At 39.2% G+C, this 21,515-nt stretch overlaps 1 protein-coding gene across 1 annotated transcript; it reads right to left on the reverse strand.

Moving 5' to 3' along the window:
- Positions 1 to 1,288: 1,288 nt before the first annotated feature.
- Positions 1,289 to 20,492, reverse strand: Lipm (lipase family member M). The gene is made up of 9 exons (XM_026408979.2): positions 20,346 to 20,492; positions 14,966 to 15,083; positions 11,663 to 11,861; positions 10,707 to 10,816; positions 7,182 to 7,318; positions 6,892 to 7,038; positions 5,022 to 5,093; positions 4,098 to 4,169; positions 1,289 to 1,558 (listed from the first exon to the last, which is right to left on the reverse strand). Exons 1-9 carry the CDS (start codon positions 20,490 to 20,492, stop codon positions 1,289 to 1,291), a joined length of 1,272 nt encoding a protein of 423 aa, XP_026264764.1.
- Positions 20,493 to 21,515: the final 1,023 nt, after the last annotated feature.

The raw sequence follows: 21,515 nt of genomic DNA on the forward strand, positions 1-21,515 counted from the left end.
TAGCTGTAGACATGGACTAAACCATACTATATTTGGTAACAAGTTAGTCTAAGGATGAAAGATTTATTATCCTTGAACAGAACAAAAGGTATAATAAAAAATCAAATGCAAGAAATATTTATTGAACTATGTACAGGCCCTGAGGGAAGTAGTAGTGTAGACATGATTATGAAGAATTTAAGTGTGTTTACATTACATAAATTATTCAAGATTCTTAGCATTGAACGGAGTTACCAGGTGAGCCTGGGGATGATAAAAATGTAAATTTCACACAGCAGTACACTTTAAAAATTATACCTTCATCACACACCAATGTACTTTCAACAGTATACCACTGACGTACACAGTATATTTTTGATAGGTTTCAGAGGAGATTTTTCAAAACAGCACTCTTTGAAACTGTGAAAATTGAACAGTTTTCTAAAGAAACAAATCTACATTAGAATGAGTTGGAGAGACTAACAGTGACTTTCTCATGATCAAAATATAAGATACTGAACAATTTATTTCATTATGCGCATGACAGTAAAACATTTTCTTCCTTTCTTAATTATTGGAGGTAGAAAATTGGGCCAGTAGGTCTCCTAGCAACAGTCTATAAACCCTCAAACAGGCATAAACTAGAATTGAGGGGCTGATATACACATATGTGCTATACACGAGCATTATGCATTTATTGGAAAACTCATAAATATCCTCCAGAATTATCTAATTATCTTCTTTAAGATACAACTATAAAGTATGGCCCTATTCTGAGGATGTTTAATATATTTTAATCACACTGTACCTTGATTTTTTTTGTTGTTGTTAAAGCATTCTGGCTTTCTTAGGTAGTACCCTGTCTATAGTAACAAACTGCAAATGTTATCTTATTTTGTCAAAGTTAACAATAATTCAGAGATTTGTGACCTCAATGTCTGTCCCAATTTGTCATTTTACTTTACTGCTTCAAAAATATGACTTACAGAAAAAAAATAAATGTTATAAGGAGGTTTCCCTGAATGATGTGGGGAATATAGAGATACTTTTTGGTTGTCAGGAACAACCTACTCTTCAAGATGGTAGAAAACCTAATAGCACAGAAAACCTGAAATTACCAAGTTAGTTTAGTTTAACTAATCAGAAAAAAAATTAAGTAATGGTTTTAGTGCCAAATGCAAAAATGTCAAAGAATGTACACTGTATCTCTACCTTCTCTTCTACCTTTTCTGGAAATTCCCCTTAAAATTCTCTACTCCTGGCCCTAACCCCATAAGATTGTCCCCAAAACTTGCCAATATCAGAGGCTTTACAGTTTGACCTTGCAGGTTCCCTGGGAAAGGTTGGTCTCCTCCTGCTTCATCAGATGTATGATCTCATTGTACATACGGTGAGGAGCATCCAGCCCCCAAATGAAATCCACATGAGCCCATTCAGGAATGTTCTTGTGGTAGATGAGGTTGGTCACTTCAGAGAGCAGTGTCTTCACATCTTCTGGATTTGAAAGCCAGTCCTGACCTCCCGTCCACATCGCTGTCGGGACTGTCATATCTCGAACTTTATATTTCACAGGTGTTGGCTAGAGAGGAAGAAGAGTTTTAACTTGAAATAGTTTTAACTTGAAGTATCTGAACTTCCAAGCTCATAATTTATATTTCAAATAAACAATATGACAATAAACATGGCATGTATTGTGGTGAAAGATGCATGGGCTTTAGAGCCATCAGAATTCCAGTAAGAGTTTCTAGCTGGGGAGGTAGTTCAGTGGTAGAGCACTTGCCTAGCAGGCACAAGGGCCTGGGTCCACCCCCCAGTACATAAACAAACAAACAAACAAATAAATAAAAATTTTGTTCCAGCTCCTTACTTTAAGGTGAAATTACCTAATATCATTAAACCTGTTTCTTCATCTATGAAATGGGGATAATTACAAGATCAAGTGAGAAAACATTACCTTCAGTTTGTGGGTGATTGTGGTGCTGAGAGTGGTTCCTTAAGAATTTGGAGTCATAGACTAATTTAGATATAAAAGGTTGGAATATTCTATGGAGTCAGTCATATTTTTTTCTCAGGACCTGGTGTATGCCCTGCACACATTCTATCACTGAGCAACATCACCATCCCCTACACCTTATGGATTAGACATTGAATAACGTTTAATGATTTCCTAGTAAATATATTACAGATAAATTACATTTTAAAATAATGTCCCTATTAGTGTTTAAAGATAATTTCACAGATGCTTCAGCAGGCAAGAATTAAAAATATTCTACATAGAAAGGCAAGAAATCCTACTGGGAAGGCCTCTGGATCCTCACAGAAACTAAATGATCACAAGCATCCCTTGCACAGGCCCAGCTTGACTGTACCTCCAAACACTTAGGGAAATCACAAATTGGCCTCTGGCACTCAGGTAATTTGATCAGGTCAAGTTAAATGCCTGTTCTAACCCCAATTCCATATTCTGCTCAAATTATCCAAAGAAGGGTTATAATCTTCCTATTTCCTGGGAATTTCAAGCTGAGCTAGTAAATATGCTTGGCAGTCTGAGACCTTGAGATTAACTGGCATCCAGAATTTTCCATAGAATTGGCTCATTTCTTATCACAAAATTTACCATGGTATCCCAGCTCCAAATTTAGACATCCTTCTTTGTCCTCGTGGTTCCTTAAGAATTTGGAATCATAGACTAATTTAGATATAAAAGGTTGGAATATTCTATGGAGTCAGTCATATTTTTTTCTCATCTTACATGGGAAGAGATTGAACTAAATGTCCTGTCTAGGTCCGTGTTACCCTGATTCTATGAGCCCATTCTATGTGTTTTATTTCCTTTCCCTTCCACTACCATTTTCTGGTGTCTAGTCTGCATGAATCTCTTCCTCTAGGACTCAGTCCACTAAATGTTGACAAATTAAAACTATCTCAGAACAGTAACTCTTTCTCTAAAGACATATTTTTTTTAGGTAACAAGTAAAGAAGGATCTAAAAAGAAGTAGTTGATAGCTGACTGAGAGTTTGCTATCCAGGGATAACTGTATAATCTGTTCAGTTTCCTAGCATTTTCTGTCTAGATGGATGTACAGAATGGATGTTAAGTAGGATGTGAGCTTCTCAGAGGAAGATGAGGCTGTGTCCACTATTCTCCCTCATTTTGTTTGTATGATCAATATTTATTTACATTCATACCCATGCTAACCAATAATCCTCAGTGAAAGTTTTATGATCAAAATAGCCTCCTTATCCAATTCTGATCCTCATACTTCTGTTTTTTATTTATTCCATAGCACTGGCTACATATTTGCTGGGTTACTAATATTCTTTTTCATATTTGTAACTTACAAGTCACAAATTCCTTAAAAGTGTAATCAGGAATAATTCTTAAGAATTTCTTAATCCAATAATTAAAAATATATATATTTGGTGCCAGGGATTGAACCCAGGGTTGCTTAACCACTGAGCCACATAACCAGCTCTTTTTATATTTTATTTAGAGACAGGGTCTCACTAAGTTGCTTAGGGCCTCACTAAGTTTCTGAGGTTGGCTTTGAATTTGCAATCCTCTTGACTCAGCCTCCAAGCTACTGGGATTACAGGTGTGCACCACCACACCCAGCTTAGTTATTTTTTATTTTAAAGCTAAGTGAGTCCTGATGAATCAAAGCAGCTTACCCTCTATCACACAAGCTTATACAGCAGAGGCAAGACTAACACAGGAATCCTCAATTGCCATTCTTTTTATTGTGTCATGCAACAACCTCATACTCCCATCCCCATTAGTCTGCTTGTTTTGATCAGAAAAGGATTGTTCTACTCTCCCTCCTAGACAATACTCATCCCTAGACTAAATCTCCCTCATCTTGTTCCAGAGAGGCCCTGTGTCTTGCTCACAAGGAAGCCTTAGCAAAAATTATTTCTATTCCATTCTAGAAGCCAAGAGGTCTCTTGGCTAAGCTGTGAATTCTTTCCATTTTTCAAATGGAGTCAAACACGAACTCTTATTTCCTTCTTGAACTCTTGGATTTTATTCCCACCCCTGAACGTGCCTATCATTGTAATTTCTCTCTCACACGTTTCCAAAGGATATGTGTATAGCAGATGCTCTCTGTCTTTCTTACCTGATTGCCTTTCTCCAGATTTTTGGTCTCGCTCCCCCAGTCAAATGCTCGGAGTTCCCCAGAATTCACTGCCTAGGAGAGAAAAATTTACCAGATATTCAAATGTGGTGATGGGGTGGTGGAAATATGCTACCGTAACATCTGAAACTGTGAGGGAAATAGAGAACAAGACCCTTTGAGCTGCTCTTCCATTCTGGGATAATCTTTAAGAAAGTGCAAAGGCAAGAACCGAACTCTCTCAGGGAAAGAGACGGACTGCAGAAACACCTGACCACCACATTAGCAACTCCAGGAAGTGCACCCTCAGTGCAATCCATGTGGGTAGGTATTTGACACAATTCTAGAGGTTACAATGGGAAAGTGCCCCCACCCCTGGAATTGTGCAATGTGCTGATTTTGGGAGATAGTGACTAAAGCTTAATTCAATTTAGAATTTTTCTTTGATTTTGATCATGCAATATTTCTCTACACACACACATCTCACAGACATACACACAAAGAGCTTTTTCTTCTGAGATTATAGGTGAAGTCTACAGTGCAGCGGACTTTTGTGAAAATCTCTCTGGGCCCCTAGGCCCACCTGAGTATTTTTGTTCCTACTTGACTCTGCTGTTGGAGAAGCCACAAGGGGAATGTGGAAACATAATTTCTTCCAGGCCCGTCTTTGAAGTGGATAGAGACAAAGAAGTTTCTCACATAGGCCATCTTATTTTTAAGATCCTCTGTAGACGTCCTTAAACCATTCCTGTCCTTTCCTCTCATTCTCCTGATCTATATCAAGTCCACTATAGAAACATCAGTGACCAGATTGCATATCATCATGGAATAAACACAAACCCCAGAACTGTCAAAAGGGCATCCTTGGACTATTCCAGACAAAATGTGCAAGAGTCCTTAGAAAGACTACAAATCCAACATTCTCACCTGGCTCCAGTGTAAAATATTTTGCACAGATGTCCCAGCAGGAGTGTGGGCGACATACACATTTGCTCGACTCTGTAACACAGCATGAGTGGTTTGTGAGACATGGAAAAACTGATGTGCACCTTGTCAAGGTCAAATCTCTAGATAGAAACACCATCAACTTGTTAGTAATTACCTATGAGACAGTAATGTACATATGCACATCAATAAAATATCACTAAATGTATTCTCAGGCACCTACAATTTTCACCTGGGAATAGTTTCTCCTTAGAAATGACTTATTCACTTAAAAAATAATACTAGAGATATTTAGAATGAGGACTCTGGAATTGGGTCTAACTCTGCTGCTTAATTTTTAGCTGAATTTGGGCAAGTAATTTAACTCACTAAATCTCACTGACTGTCTTGATTGGGATCACCCTGGCTTCTTTTTTTTTTTTTTTATTGTTGGTCATTCAAAACATTACATAGTTCTTAATACATCATATTTCACAGTTTGATTCAAGTGGGTTATGAACTCCCAATTTTACCCCGTATACAGATTGCTGTATCACATCAGTTACCCTTCCATTGATTGACATATTGCCTTTCTAGTGTCTGATGTATTCTGCTGTCTGTCCTATTCTCTACTATCCCCCCTCCCCTCCCCTCCCCTCCCCTTTTCTCTCTCTACCCCTTCTACTGTAAATCATTTCTTCCATTTGTATTATCTTGTCTTACCCCTCCTTTCCTCTTATTTGAACCACCATTTGACCCAGCTATTCCCCTTCTCGGTCTATTCCCCAAAGACCTAATAAGAGCATGCTACAGGGACACTGCTACATCGATGTTCATAGCAGCACAATTCACGATAGCAAGATTGTGGAATCAGCCTAGATGCCCTTCAATAGATGAATGGATTAAAAAAATGTGGCATTTATACACAATGGAGTATTACTCTGCATTAAAAAATGACAAAATCATAGAATTTGGAGGGAAATGGATGGCATTAGAGCAGATTATGCTAAGTGAAGCTAGTCAATCTTTAAAAAACAAATACCAAATGACTCCTTTGATATAAGGGGAGGAAACAAGGACAGGGTAGGGACGAAGAGCTTGAGACGAAGATTTACATTAACAGGGTTGAGAGGTGGGAGGGAAAGGAAGTGAGAAGGGAAATCGCATGGTAATGGAAGGCGATCCTCAGGGTTATACAAAATGACACCCTGGCTTCTGAGAAACGCCTGACCAATGCCTCCCTCATTACTAGTGTGGTCTGCATTAAACGACATGTAGAATATAAAGACTAGCCCTTTCCTCCCAACTTGGGACAGGGCTGAAGGGTCACCCCATCTTCACGAATCCTTGTAGAATCCATTGAGGCTTGTCCTGAGACTGCATCAATGCTTCACATTTTCACCCACCAAATCTTGTGTCCTTCCTTCTTTGGGTGTTATCTCAAGAGCAGATCTCAACATCATTCCACACAAAAATCTCCAACTCAATCTGTGTGCCACAGGAAACCCATCCTGTGATGCTCTCCAGTTGATAGCTATGCCTGAGCCAAGTTGAAACTCCCAGATGTCCCATCACAGAACTTAAACCCAAAAGACCCCAGTGGAGAGAAGAGGTGGATGACGCATGGCGGTTCCCTCTGTTGACTTCCAGGTTCTAATCTTCCATCTGGAATCTAAGGTCAACCTTGCTTCTGCCCCTGCTGAAGCTTTGTAGCATTTCCTAATGATTTGAAAACTGAAAATAACTGGGTGTACATCTTTTCTCTTTACTGTCTTCACTGGCAGTAGTTTACATCCCAGGAGTGACACTAGTTATGCCCAGCTTTGCTTAGGAGACTTGGAAGACTAAGCTTGGAGACTAGGCTCCTACTTACCATGTTCATATTGTTCGTGTTAAATCCTCCCAGAAGTAGTATGATATTGCTACAGATTTGGTCAAGGATCACCTGGCCACAAAGGTAAATAACAAACTGTCTGAAAAATCTGGTCTGGTACAGAAATTCTTTTTTGCCAAACAATCCCTGTGAAAATATGAAGTAAAATAGGAATCATTAAAGTATGGGCAGTAAAAAAAAATTGGCTATAACTTAAAAGTTTATATTTTAGAAAACTTGGCTGAAAGACTCTTCTCCATACACAAGGGAGTATCTGAGGTGTCACCTACCCTGATCATCATATCTGGCAGCAACAAAAATTTGGTCCCAGGGCTCTTTGCATATTTAACAGTGGCTATGGGTGCTAAAGCAAAATACATTTTGATTTTCTGAGCCAGCTCTGGCATCGTGGAAAATGCAATAAAGCCTGTAAGAGAGAAATATTTGTCATCATGGACACAGAATGTCCTAGAACCTGTAAAAAGGATATTTGTTAAAATATTTTAATAATTAAGTGTGATTGTGTCTTAACTCTCCTTCTATAAAATTATAAACTTCTGGCAGGAGCAACAGCAAAGACTCCTCTGTGTTCCTATGATATTTTCTTTCAATCAATAAGTTCTCCATTGAATTATTGAATACACAAAAATTTTGACTTTGAGAAAAAAATATACATGTTGAGGTAATAACATGCTGGACACTTTACTCATCTAATTCCCAGAATTGAGCTTATTTTTTAAAAAAATAAAAAATCAACTTTATAGTGAAAGAAACAGAATTTAAGAAATTACCTTGCTCTGTAAGAGGTATGTTCTGTAACAATGAGCATAGGGGTCTCAGGGTTTGGGTTGGTTTTCCTTGATCCCTAACTTTTCTGGAACCCAAACTGTAGCATGGTCTGATAGACAGTTAATTGTCTAATGAACTAGATTCCAGTTCTTATTTATGCCTTAGACTTGGCATAAGATCTTGATTAAATCAGTCTGTGACTCAGTTTCTATATCTGTGGAAAAAAGACAAATTCCTCAAAATTTAGGGAAGATCTTTATGGAGCCCATGGAAAAAAAGAGAAATTACCTAAAGCCAGGATGTTGTCATTATATTTGAAATACCATGTGTCTGTTTTTAAAAAGCCTGCATATGCTCTGCCTAGCGTGGTATTTGCAGTTTGAGGAATCGTTGAGAACGCTGGGCAGAGAAAAACTAGAATCACATGACTTCAAGCTAGTTCCTGGAATGTGGGTGAGGATGAGGAAGAGGCTCTTTCCATCTGATTAGGTTTGGCAGCCACATACTAAGAAAGGCAGGCACAGAAGTGACATGTTATTACCTTCTGCTCTCTCAGTTACACCATGAGCAGGAATGGGTGGAAATACACAAACTACACCCCACCTTAATCCTGAGCAATGTCAACATCTGAGAACTCTAGATAACCCCTCCCGCACTACCTCTCTGAATGCAAAGCAAGTTCAAGTTCTCCATATTATCAGCTCCATGGTTTACCACTTGAAAAACCTTATGCTTTCTTGCCCCTTCTTTCCTCTGAAAATAGCACCTAGCCTTGTCATCAGCACCTTGCCTTCATGTGAAATTGAACCCTGGTAGTATGAAGCCCAGTGAATCACATCATCCTCAACATACGCTGAAAGCAGCATTTTGATTTACACAAACAAGAGAGAATCAAATAAAAATAGTGAATGAGTAGTGAATTATTCTGCTATGCTTACCCTCCTTTGGAGTCAGGTTAATCCTGTGTGGTAAACTACATGTGCTCTCTGTTTAATAAAAGTCAGTGACCAGAGGCTCTGGCCATATGTTTTTTAGTCTTTGCCAACCAGGTTTGTCATGATTCTCAGCCTCCTTTCTTAGGATGTATTTGCCAGGGCCAATCAACTTACAGCAGAGATCCAAATAATTTGATACAGAAGGGGCTTTCTTAGAAAATGTTTGCCTTACATATATGTTGGATTTCCTCTTTTAATTGTGGTTCCTTTTTCCTTGAAACTTCTCAAAGCGAGGATGTAAACTACTTTATTTTCCTTACTTGCTTGAGGACAGAGCCCAAACCTGAGTAATTTCAGAGGAAGGTAAAGAGGCCATTATTGCTTGAAGATAAAGAGCCAAAGGTGAACTCATGGCTTGCTGATGATGTTTAATGATCATTGTGAAAGATTGCAGAAGCAAATCACCTGGCAAGTCAGCATCCACAGACAAAGTGACAGAATAGACCACTGAGGTCTCAGAAACATGGTTTCAGACTGATGGCATGGTATATTGTCACATCAAGGGAACAATAAGCAACCTTCCAGTTAACTAAAGGCTGGCTGAAGTATCCCCACTATTGGCCTGCATTCATAAAGCATTCAGGATGTCGATGAACCTATCATCCTAGAGGTTATCTATTTTTGTTTTTAGAATAACTTGACATTAAGAATGTCTCTGGAGGTGGCAGTAAAGACTCTTATAGGAGTTAGCAATGTGTATATAATTCATATTCCCCTTATGGACCTCATTGTACAGTGATTATTTAGCATGAGTTTTGAGTACATGGGTATAGGCCCTGGCTTAGAGCCTACTGTATAAGCACTTGTTTAAGCTCTTTCAATGAGCCACAAATTATTCATCCATAAAATAGGGATACAAATATTTCCCACATATTCTTGTGCAGAAACAAAGCAAAATGATGCATATGTAAAGGGTGGAAGTTAAGTAAGTGAAGTAAGTGTTCACAAAAGGCAATTATTTATTTATTTTAGAGGATATTTATTTATTTTAGAGGATATCAGGTATTGAACTCAGGGGCACTTGGCCACTGAGCCACATCCCCAGTCCTATTTTGTATTTTATTTAGAGACAGGGTCTCACCGAGTTGCTTAGTGCCTAGCGTGTGCTGAGGCTGGCTTTGAACTTGCAATCCTCCTGCCTTAGCCTTCTGAGCCACTGGGATTATAGGCATGCACCACTGTGCCTGGCAAAAGGCTATTATTATTATGAAGGCTTGCATGATATAAAGATGTTATTAAAATACAGATGCCAAAGGGGGCCCAAAATTAAATTATTTACAAAACCATATATTTCCATAATAATGAGTATAAACCTTATCCTGGTGGCTGGACACAGCTGTTCTGGTTAAAGAATGAGTATTACTTACAGTAAGTGACTGCTCACTTTTCTCCTTCGAAAAGTGTACCCTGGCCTATATCTTAGGGTTTGGCCTCAGGATGAGGGGAAAGAGATCTCTCTCTGGAACGCCGCCTCCTCACGTCACATGCCATGCCTCCTGAAATATTTCTGCCTCCTAATCTAAACCTATCACACTTCACCTATTGACTTTGATCTGATAAGGAGATAAGATGACCACAATCTCCGTCTCCGCGGGAAAGTGTTCTGGATCCTATGGGCCACCTATTAAGTCTTTCACAAAATCATCCAAAGCAAAAGGATAGTAGACACTGATTTTACCTACATCATCATATCGAGTAGTCCCACAGTGCTAACACTGCTAAGAGGGAGTTATTATCCCCATTTTGTAGATGAGGAAACCGGGGCCAGAGGAGTTAGAGAATCTGCTGAAGGATATTTAGGTATGGGTTGGCAAAGACAATATTTTAATCCACATCTCTCTGATTTCAAAGCCCTTGCTCTTTCTACCATACTGCATCCCTCCCTCAATTCAATTCCTGTTCCTTTCAGCTCAGTTTTAAAGAGAAAACCATCCAATCAGAAAGAAGTATGAGGGAGTGATTCCAGGCACAGCTTGGGCCAAAGGCTCATGTCTCTTCTGAGCATACAAACCTGATGGACTTTGAACCTACCTATGGTGGTGCCCTGTGAGTAGCCGACATAATAGATCTTTTTCTGGCCCGTTTTCTGCAAAATAAAGTTTATCACTGCAGGAAGGTCAAACCTAGCCATCTCATCATAACTACAAGGGGAAAAGACAAAGTTATATGAAAAATTATGATCAGATACAGACAGAATTATTGCCCCCTCCCAGGATTTGCAAATAAGGTCTTGACTGGTCAGCCCTGATAGCTCATCACTATGCCTCTCCCATGACTCAGATGGACTTGCTTCAAACTTGCCATCCATGGGTGTCACTGGGGTCACAGGCTGTCAGTGAACCTCTCTGCGTTCTCTAGATGTTATCATAGAACAATGGTCATCAGTGAATATTTATTTGAGCACACGATCCACCTCCTAATGGAGGGGTCCTCTTATACAGTTAGCAGAACAGCAGCAGGTCATACAGATTCCTTTAGAGGAAACATATTAAAGACATGGCAGGAACTCTTTGATGAAATGTATAAAGAGAAGGTTGAATATCAATATATAATTTAGGTAAAAACAGTAACTATTCGTTAGGCCATGAGAGATGTTAATTAAATCGATGGCCCCCAAGGTATAACAGTCTCCCCCTCCTTTATATGCCACCTGGTCTCTTCTCCTTTTGGGGGCATTCCCCTTGTTATCATTCATGGAAGCCAGTCTCAGGATACCCACCTGCAAGGAAATGGGTCTACACTTCTCTTTCATCCTCAACCACCTGACACCAATGAGCATTTTCACTCCATTAGCTAGACCCAACTTTCTATGTAGGGACCCAATATTCTCCATCTTCCCCTAAAGAATTACTAGTGAATTAAGAAAATTCAGGATTATCATATGAGGATATTGATGACACAACCAAAATGAATTCTCCAGAAACTAGAAGCTATAATTTTTTACCCAGTTCTCCCCAAGACATCCATATCTACCTTCCTCCATGTACCTGAAAGCCCAGAACTCATCTTGCTCTATGGAGAGGGTCTTGTGTTTCCGAGACCAGGTGTTTCCCCTGCTGTTCCCCATCCACACATCAAAACCAGCATCGGCCAGAATGAAGCCCAGGCTGTTGTTGGGCAGGTTAGAAATCCAGTTGCTGGCATCTCCAAGCAGGCCGTGCTGCAGGAGCACCACTGGCCTGGAACCTGTAGTCAAGAGAAAATTCCACATGTGTAAAGTGCTCTCTGCTCTTCTTGTTATTGTCTAAGGTGCAAGGGCTTTCAGGTCAGACAAAACAAAAAATTATGAAAGGTTATGATCAGATACAGACAGAATCCTGACTCAGCTGCTTGAGAGCTTGATTATCTTGGCCCATTGCTAAACACCTTTGTGTCCCAATTTCCTCATCATCCGTAAAATGCTTCTTTTTAATATTAAATATGATCAAGCACAAGGAACAGATGGCATGATGCCTGGCTACCCCTCCCACCCAAAAAAACCCAAAAAAGAATAAAATTCAGTTTCCATTGTTGTTTTTATTTATTTATTATGACTGGAGTTGTCTGTGCTCCTCAGAAAATGTTAGAAGTGCCCCAGTAAAGAGTATACTATACATATCTATTGTTTAAGGGTCCTTCAGGTCAAAAGGACTCTCAAGCCAGCTTAAAGGAGAATTTGAGCATCACAATAAAGTTATAGTAAGGAATGATATCCATATAATAAACATATAATAAATTAAGAATAGCCCAGAAGAGGCAAACGGGATCTACAGGAACAATATCAGGCACTGGGGGGGATTGTTCCTCCAACTGGACTAGAAGTCTGCTTCCTTGAACCCCAAGCTGCTCAGCATGAGTGAACTGTGTAAGTCAGCAGGGTATGAGAAAGCAAACTTGATCCATGAATGGAGCTGCAGGCCGAACCCCATGCTTAGTAGTTGCTAATTGCTTTAAAGTGGCATGCCTTGCTCACCTCTCAGGATCTGTGGGGCTTCGTGAAAGGTCTCTCCATGTTCCTAGGCAATTCATTTTTTTTTCTTTTATACAGAATCCATTCATCCTTTTAAAAGATGTTTATCAGCACCTACAATGTGCTCCATAGTCTTACTGCCTTGGAACGAGATAGATGAAGTCCCTGTTCCCACTGAGATTACCCTCTGGTAGGGGAGAGACAGATGATACTCTAACAAGCAATTATCTGCCATATTAGGAAATACTAAATGCTGGAAGGAAAAGTAAGCCGGGTAAGGGGCCAGCTGTGACCAGATGGCAAGGGGTTTTGAGAAGGTAGGTCAGGGAAGAAGGGCCTGGGCAAGCTGCATAGACATCTGATGGTCCAAGTGAGAACTTAAGTTCAAAGGCACTGAGGTGGAAACATGTTGGACATACATACAGTACAACTGGGTCTCTAGGGTAAAAAATGACATGAGTAAAAATTGGAACCAAACAAGAACCCAGAAGCTTATTTATGCTGAAGGCCAACAGTGTTTCCCAGTATTTTCTGATTCTAGTTAAAAACAAGGGCTACACTGGCAAACAGATATGGATCTGAGTGCAACATTCTAGCAAGTGCTAGCACAGACTTTCTGGAAGTGATATGACCTCTGTGAGTGGCAGTTTCTTAGGGTTATGGTGAACCTTAAATGATAGTAAAGCATTTACTATTGTACCTGGTATATAAGAAGAACTTAAGAAATGATATTATCTAGACTGGGGTTGTAGGTCAGTGGTAGAGTGCTTGCCTTGCATGTATGAGGCACTGGGTTTGATCCTCAGCACCACATAAAAATAAATAAATAAAATAAAGGCATTGTGTCCATCTACAACTAAAAAAATCTTAAAAATATATTTAAAAAACAGAAATGATATTACCTGTATATGTGACAGATAATGAAGGTGCCACTGTAAATAACGAGCTAAAGTAGTAAAACAAAGAGAGCCAAATAAAATAGGAGATGAGAATATTTTAATTAGTAATGAAGATGAATTTTTTAAAAGCCAGTATTAGTTGAGCATCTCACAAATTAAAAAAAGAAATGATACAAACTATACAGATATATCAAAAATTAAAAATGTGTATACACAGCTTGGTTCTTAAAAAGTCCTTAGTGAAAACTGAGGCAATCAAAAAACTAGGAAAGGAACCACCATCTGACCTAGATATCCCACTCTTTGGTATATATCCAAAGGACTTAAAATCTGCATACAGCAGTGACGCAGCCACATTAATGTTCAGAATTGCTAAGCTATGGAGCCAACCTACTGGCCCTTCAATAGATGAGAGGATAAAGAAATTCTGGCATGTGTACACAGTGGAATATTATTCAGCCATAAAGAAAAATGAAATTGTGACATTTGCCAGTAATGGGTAGATCCGAAGACTATCAGGCTAAGTAAAATAAGCCAATCTCAAAAAACCAAAGATCAGATGTTTTATATGATACATAGATGCTAACCCACGATAAGCGGGTGAGGGGAAGAACAGAAATTCAGTGGATTAGACAAAGGGGAATGAAGGGAAGGGAGGGGAGATAGGAAAAGAAAGGACAGTGGAATGAATCTGACATAATTTTCCTATGTATATTTATGAATACACCACAGTGAATCCCACTATTGTGTATAAACATAAGATTGAGATCTAAATTAGAATTATACATACTCTATGCTTTTATAATATACCAAAATGGATTCTACTGTCATAAATAACTAAAAAGAACCAACAATAAAAAAAACAAAGAAAGAAAAACGAGGAGACATTTTAAATATTTAAAGTGCTCTTTGCATGGGGAATACAGTGTATAAATGTGAGGTGGTGAGCGTGGTCGAGTTTCCATTCTTCACTGGTATGGGTTGGTGAGGTCTGTTCAAGGGATCATCATTGAATATTCTAGAACATTTATACAGGAGGATTTTGGGAAAAGAGTTAAGTGCTAGAAGAGGTGAAGAAATGGATTTTTATTGGAGGTGGTTTATCTTGTTTTGGATTTTGTTTGTTTGTTGGTGCTGGGGCTCAAACCTAGGGCTCATACATGCTAAGCACATGCTCTACCACTGAACTAACCCCCAACTCAGTCTATAGGTGTTTTTTTTTTTAAAAAAGCAAACTCTGTATGTTTATTTGAAATAACTGATGGGTGTTGGGTGGGATAGGGTGGTGGTGATGGAGATTCTGGGGAAACTAACACCATCCTTTGACTTGACTAATGGATCCCTGGCTGCACTAAGAATCCTGACTTCTATAAACAGAAATCACAAGGAAGTCGCAGCTACAAGGAAGCTGCTGTGTTGGGGTGACATTGGGCAAACAATACCTTTCTTCTTAAATGATAGTAGGCCTTGAGGAATTCTGTTAATGGAAAGGATATACCCATCTTCAGTTGCAACTTCATATTCCTCACAGGGGTAGCCTTTATGGAGGATGATTTCGCTCTATGGAAAAAGCACAATTTATTTCTGAATTGAGCTCTACATGGCTGTACTCGCAAGGATTCAAAAGAAAGCGTTGATTCTTGGATGCTGAAAGACATAGATAAAAAAGCCCTTGATTTTCCCAAACCATTTTACCTCAAAAACAAACAAAAAAACAGCCAACCCTCTCCAGTCCTCACTTTTTATGATGCTGGGGGTTGACTCCAGGATCTCAGCCAAGCTAGGCGAGTGCTCTACCATGAGCTACATTCTCCCTTACTTTCTTTATTTCTAATATGGAACCTGGACTGAAGTGATGGTTCTCAAAGAGTGGGCCCAAAGCATCAGCATTACTTGGGTACTTATTAGAAATGCAGATTATCACATTCCAACCAAACATACTGAGTTGGGAACTCTAAGAGGGCCCAGTCATTTTTGTTTTAACAATCTTTTAAAGGAATTCTAATGCATTCTATTGTTTGAGAAGCACTGGATGAGAACACTTATTCCAAAAACCGAATATGCATCAGAATCATCCAGGGCATCTAAGCATACAAATTCTTGGTTCTACTTCAAGTTAGAAATCAGGTGATTCTAATACAGCCAGCAGGGACTTATTCCAGAACAATTTATGAGAATCCCTGGGCCATGCCTTCCCTAAGGTTCTTTCCAGTTCTAAAACGACATACTCAAGAGCAGCGATTCTTAACAAGTTTAGATTAATGAGCCCTTATGAATTCAAGGCTTTAATGATATACAAATGGACACACAAAAATGTATTGGCATATAATTTCAGGGGTTTCAAATCCTTGTTGCCTATCTATGGGCCCCTGGTTAAAAGTCCCTACTCCATGCACTGGTTATGTGTAGAAACCTCTTTGTAAAATAGGAATCTGCAGAGATCACCTAAGCACTCTCACTGTTCTTGCTCACTGTCATCATCCAGAGAAGCAGAGAACTATTATTTTTCAAGGATGCTTTAAAATGAGCAAGAGAAGAGAAGCCAAGTGCCAAATGCCTGACGTAGAAGAGAGCATGGTCATCAAGAGGAAAGCCCTCTGGTCCTACTGTTCAAGATTTAATCCTGACTCTAACCCTAATACAAAAATTGACTATATGATCTTGGGAAATTTGATTAAATTGTTTTCATTTGTTGGTTCATACTGCATAACAGTGCTGTAAAAAGATAATGAACATATATCACTAATTACCAAATGCCTAGCATTTGGTAGTATGTTCTCAAATGATATTGGCTGCTACTGTAATTAAAACCTAACCATATCTTATGGAATGTAGTATGTGTGTGTGTATGTGTGTGTGTAGCATCATTGCATACTTAATTTTAAAATTTTTAGCATGCATCAGAATTACTTAGCTTAAATCATAAATTACTTAGCATTAAATCATAAATTGCTGGACTCCACTCTCAAAATTTCTAATAGAGTCAGTATCCAATGACATTTCTTTTTTTTTTCTTTTTTTCTTTTCTTTTTTTTTTTTATTTGGTACTGGGAATTAAACCTATGGGCTCTTAACATACACATCCCTGGCCCTTTTTATTTTTTGAGATAGTGTCTCGTTAAGTTACCTAGGGCCTCACTAAGTTGCTGAAGCTGGCTTTGAACTTTCAATCCTCCAGGATCTTAAGCAGCTGGTGTCCAGGTGTGGGCCATTGTGTCTGGCCTCAATGACATACGTTCCCAGGTAATGCTGATTCTGCTGGTCTGGGAACTAACATTCAAGGGTCACTATTGGAGACTACTTAGGGAGATATAATAAATATGTAAAACATCAGAACAGAGAACGGTGACAAGTGTTTATTTAGAGGTTATTTTTCAATGAGGGTTTAGAGATGTGAGTGAAGGAGAGAGTGAAGGAATCGTGAGCGGGAAGAGCCTCATGAGCAGGGCTAGTCAGGCAAGGTCCTGTGAAGGAAGGATTTGAGCTGGGCCTTGAGGATTGATAAGTTACTCAAGGGAACTGAGGAAGTAGGCATTGTGGGTGTGGGCATCCCAGCCTCAGTGAACACTGTTTACAGATAGTCAATAGATGCATGACAGTAGTAGAACATACTTTTTTTAATATTTATTTTTTAGTTTTAGGTGGACACAATATCTTTATTTTATTTTTATGTGGTGTTGAGGATCGAACCCAGTGCCCTGTGCATGCCAGGCAAGCGTGCTACCGCTTGAGCCACATCCCCAGCCTAGAACGTAAATTTGTGGGCATAAAAATACAGGCTCAACCTAGTCTGAAGGATGGGATACTGCTTCTCAACTTGCCAGTTTGCATAACCATTTTTGAGGGCAGTTCATCAATATATGTACATATTTTTAAACTCTAAATATTTAACTTTTTAATTTAATTGTAAATTCACAAATTAGAACTGTATTAGACATTTCACTTCGAATCCCATTGTCCATTCTTCAAAATTTAACTTAAGGAAAAAAATCAGAGATATATATTAAAACATAATGATAAGGATGTTTATGCCAGCATTTATTTATAGAAATAAAAAATTATACTGGGACATTGGTTAAGTGAACATTCTGGTGGATGCTGAGAAGCTCTTCCCAGATCCCCCTTCCTTGAAGCACTTGTCCAATCTGCTGTTGTCAGCAGAGAGTCTTGTCTGTCACCCTCTTAAGGGATGGCCTCAACTCTAGGGAATCACTTTTTTTCAAAGGCACATCCCTTCCTGCCACATTCAAAGACTGATTTGTTTGGGGTATAAAGACCGGGCATCTCAGTCCAGATGCTTCTAGTTCTCAAGCTCCCCAGGGGGTTTGTTGAAGCTATTTTGGAGTCCAAATCATAATGCACACTCTACCCATTCCTGCTACTCCTTTCCATAGCTGTTGATCCCAAGGTGCTCGCTCTACCCTCCCCCCCCCCCGTGTGTGTGTGTGTGTGTGTGTGTGTGTGTGTGTGTGTGTGTTTGAGACAGGACAGGGTTTCACTCTATTTCTGAGACTGGTCTTGAACTCATGTACTCCAGTGCTCCTCTTGCCCCAGCTTCCCAAGTAGCTGGGACTACAGGTGTGCACCACTGCACCCATCTCTAAGGGTTCTCCTTAGAAAACAACCTGAACATCAACTCGGCCTTACAGTCTGTCTGCTCCCCCGAGAACCTGAGAAAAATATACACCCTCCCCCGACAAATGGAACTTCATGTGAGAAGTTGAAATGATGTGCTTAGAAGGTTATTTAAACTCTTCGGGAAATTCTCATGACATAGATGAAGTAGAAAAAAAGGTTAGAGAACAGTCAAATTGCATGGCACTCTTCCCCCTTGCTTGAGATAGCAGAAAAAGTCATAGCTTTTAAAGAAAACAAGAGCATATATGACACAGTTGTTAGTGGGTAGTCCTGGGTCCAGGGTCTGTTAGTGATTATTGGTCTCCTTTGCATTTTCTCAGATTTTCTATAATGAAACATATTATTTTATAATAACAAAAGATCTCAGTGTTTAAAAGCCAACTCACCAGAGCCTGTCTTCAGCTCCTTGAAGATAGCATGTTCCCAGTTGCTCCATCTCTCCTACATGCTGACCTCTCGGCCACCACCCTCTTACCTAAGTCCTCTTCATCCTTCAGATGTCAGGTGAGAAACCCTACTTTAGCAACTTTCTTAAGCTTCCTGATTAGTTTCTTCTGTTTTATGTTTTATTCTTTGAATTAATTATTCTCCTAATTAGTAACTGATAGTCTTTCCTGCTGGGTTGTGAGCTCCATGAAGTCAAGGCTTTTTATATTCTGAGATCTCTCTGTGACTTCAGTGCATAGCAACATATCAGGTGTCTAGTAGGTGCTCAATAAACACTTGCTAAAAATATACATGAATGAAGCCAGTTGTATACCAAAGTATAGGATAGACTACAACCCATATTTATCAGGATACAGAGTCAAAATCAATTCAGATTCAACTATTTTTATTCTATTGATGAATTAACACCAATAATTATAAAAACCTCCTGCTCAATGGCAGAGAACAATTCAATGGGTTTTATTCTTAAGAAATCCTTCTTGAAGACCCAGTAGTATGGGTAGAGCTAGGAAGATTGTCTTTGTTGATAGTCAAAGAAATTCCCTTCACATATAAAACAGAGGAATCTGTACAGGAAACTCTCAGGGCCAAAAAATGACTCCCCCAGGGTTTACACTAATATATTTACTATTTAGACAAACCATCTGTCAGTCATTGGGATGGTCAGAAGGAACCTGATAGCAGACTCAAAATATTTCTACTGCCTGTCAATTTTAGAACTCACAAAATTAGGTTTTTATAAAAAAGAGTCTTAAACCTACAAAAACATATGTTAAGTTTCTCTTTTCTGGGAGGAATTAGATGAGTTCTTGTTGTGGACATTGCACACAATCATCTCACTCATCTCGAGGTAGCCCCTCCTCCTCCTCCTCCTCACCTAGGAGGGTTTATTGTTTATTGCACACACCGTCGTTATAATTATAGGCTTTGTAAAGTTTAGGCGGGCCTGAATTTAAATTGTAGCTCTGCCATGTACCAGTGTGGGGCCTTGTTTAACTTGCTTAACTTCTTCAATCTCAGTTTCTTGATTTGAAAATGGTCATGATGTTATCTACTGCATAGGGCAGTAAAGACGAAATAAAATAATATCTTTGTCACTTTTAACACAATGTCTGCCATGGGATAAGGGTTGGAATTTGAAAGTAAACTGCAAAAAAGTTCCCTGGGAGATATAAAGAAGTGTGTTATTATTCATGCCTTTCATTCACAGGAGGCCTTCTCCAGAACTCACAGGATCCTTTTATTATCATCAACAGAGTTAGCAGTCCAGAGCAGGGTGAAAAGCGTAGATTAGAATGGTACCAGATGCTACCAGAAGTAGGTGGCCCGGTAGCAAGAAGTCAGGGCTGATACCTTACGTTGTGGGAGAAAGTGGAAAAAGAATAAAAGCACAGACAAAATGGGTCTGGGCAACCAGGGATCTGAGATGGGCCCCCAACACCTCAGTTACTTCTTGCTCATAGGATGAACCTAAGAGTTAAAAGAAAAGATAAATTATGTGAAGCCCAAAGGAAGGAAGCTGTTCACCCAAGTTTACTGAATTGGTGGAGCCCCAGGTCTACTGACACCAGTGTAACCTTCTGTCCAGCCCAATTACCTATTTTACCACTGTGCCCTGCTAGCATGAATCGCCACCAGATATAAATATATAATACACAATGCAGATATCACACAGATGATACATGAACACATAGGTCACTCCACTTCCCCAAAACATTATGAAAAACCCCAACTTACAACATTCATGAATGCTTCTGGGTCCACAGCTATAGTAGGCATATGTCCTGAATTCACATTTCTTTGGAACAAATACGCCACCAGAATGAGAAGCCACATCTCCACTCTGTGTGAAACAATCCACACTCTTGACAAGATTTCTGACATGGTCCAACATCTGCATTTATTTTAAACAACTACATCTGAAGTCACAAGAGGGATCTACAGATTTCCAAACCCTTTTATATATTTCCCAGGTGCAATTCCTTCTCCAAATGCTCAAGTGAATTGAACAACTTAGTTCACAGGACAGAGTAGACTGGAACTGCCTAGGATGTCCCAACACCATTTGGCTCCTCCCGCTCCTCCCTCACACAACTTGTAATCACCAATCCTTCAACTTCTAGGTGTGTAGAATTTGCTTTGATGCAACCCGGAGTTTCATGCACGTGATACAGCCCATAAAATCCCTGTTCTTCATCACTGGGTAATAAGGACCGTAAGGAGCACCTCCCCACAACCCAGTTTATATTTTTCTTTGACATGTAGCAAGATCTGGAGCCTGCGGAGAACATTGCAAGTTTCTGTAGTCACATTCTGCAGCTTCAATGATTACTGTTCTTTGTTGAAGAATAAATGTAGTGAGAAATACTTTTACTTAAAATGTCAAAAATCACAAAGCATTTTCTAAATTTTAATGATGAGTGAGAACATTGAGTGGAAGAAAACAAACAAATCTATGTTTTAGTCCATTCTTGTCTAGTTCAATTAAACAGATACAAAATTTTCAATTTGGCTTGCAATCACTAGCTAATTGCCGAGAGATTGATACCTAGTAATGAAATCATCTGCAATAAATGAAATGGTGAGTTACAACCTAGTTATTTCCATGAACTGAAGTCCCAGTGCAATTGACTGTAAGGCAATCTGAGCAATTCCTGGACCAATTAATGATTGAGCAGCTAGGAAAGGAGATTTGTTTGTTCTTTTAAGTAAAGATGTGTTAGGTATTAGCAAAAAAAAGATTCAAGTGAAAGATTTCTCTACTTTTATATCAACTCTTCAGAAATGAACTAACAGCAGCCATGCCAATTTGCAGACTTTGGGAATGTGGTGGGTGAAGAAGCCGAAGCTGGAACTGGAAAGATGAGTTTGTGAGTGTCTGCCCAAGTGACTCAGGCAAGACGCCCA

The sequence above is a fragment of the Urocitellus parryii genome, chromosome 5, assembly GCF_045843805.1.
Source record: "Urocitellus parryii isolate mUroPar1 chromosome 5, mUroPar1.hap1, whole genome shotgun sequence".
Classification (NCBI taxonomy): domain Eukaryota; kingdom Metazoa; phylum Chordata; class Mammalia; order Rodentia; family Sciuridae; genus Urocitellus; species Urocitellus parryii.

Excerpts from the sequence above, each read along its gene's own strand:
- Lipm (XM_026408979.2), bottom strand. The coding sequence starts at position 20,492 with ATGTCAGAAATCTTGTCAAGAGTGTGGATTGTTTCACACAGAGTGGAG. Across the intron at positions 15,084-20,345 it reads CAGAAGCATTCATGAATGTT|AGCGAAATCATCCTCCATAA; the intron begins GTAAGTTGGGGT and ends CTTTTTCCATAG. Across the intron at positions 7,039-7,181 it reads TGCCAGATATGATGATCAGG|GGATTGTTTGGCAAAAAAGA; the intron begins GTAGGTGACACC and ends ATATTTTCACAG.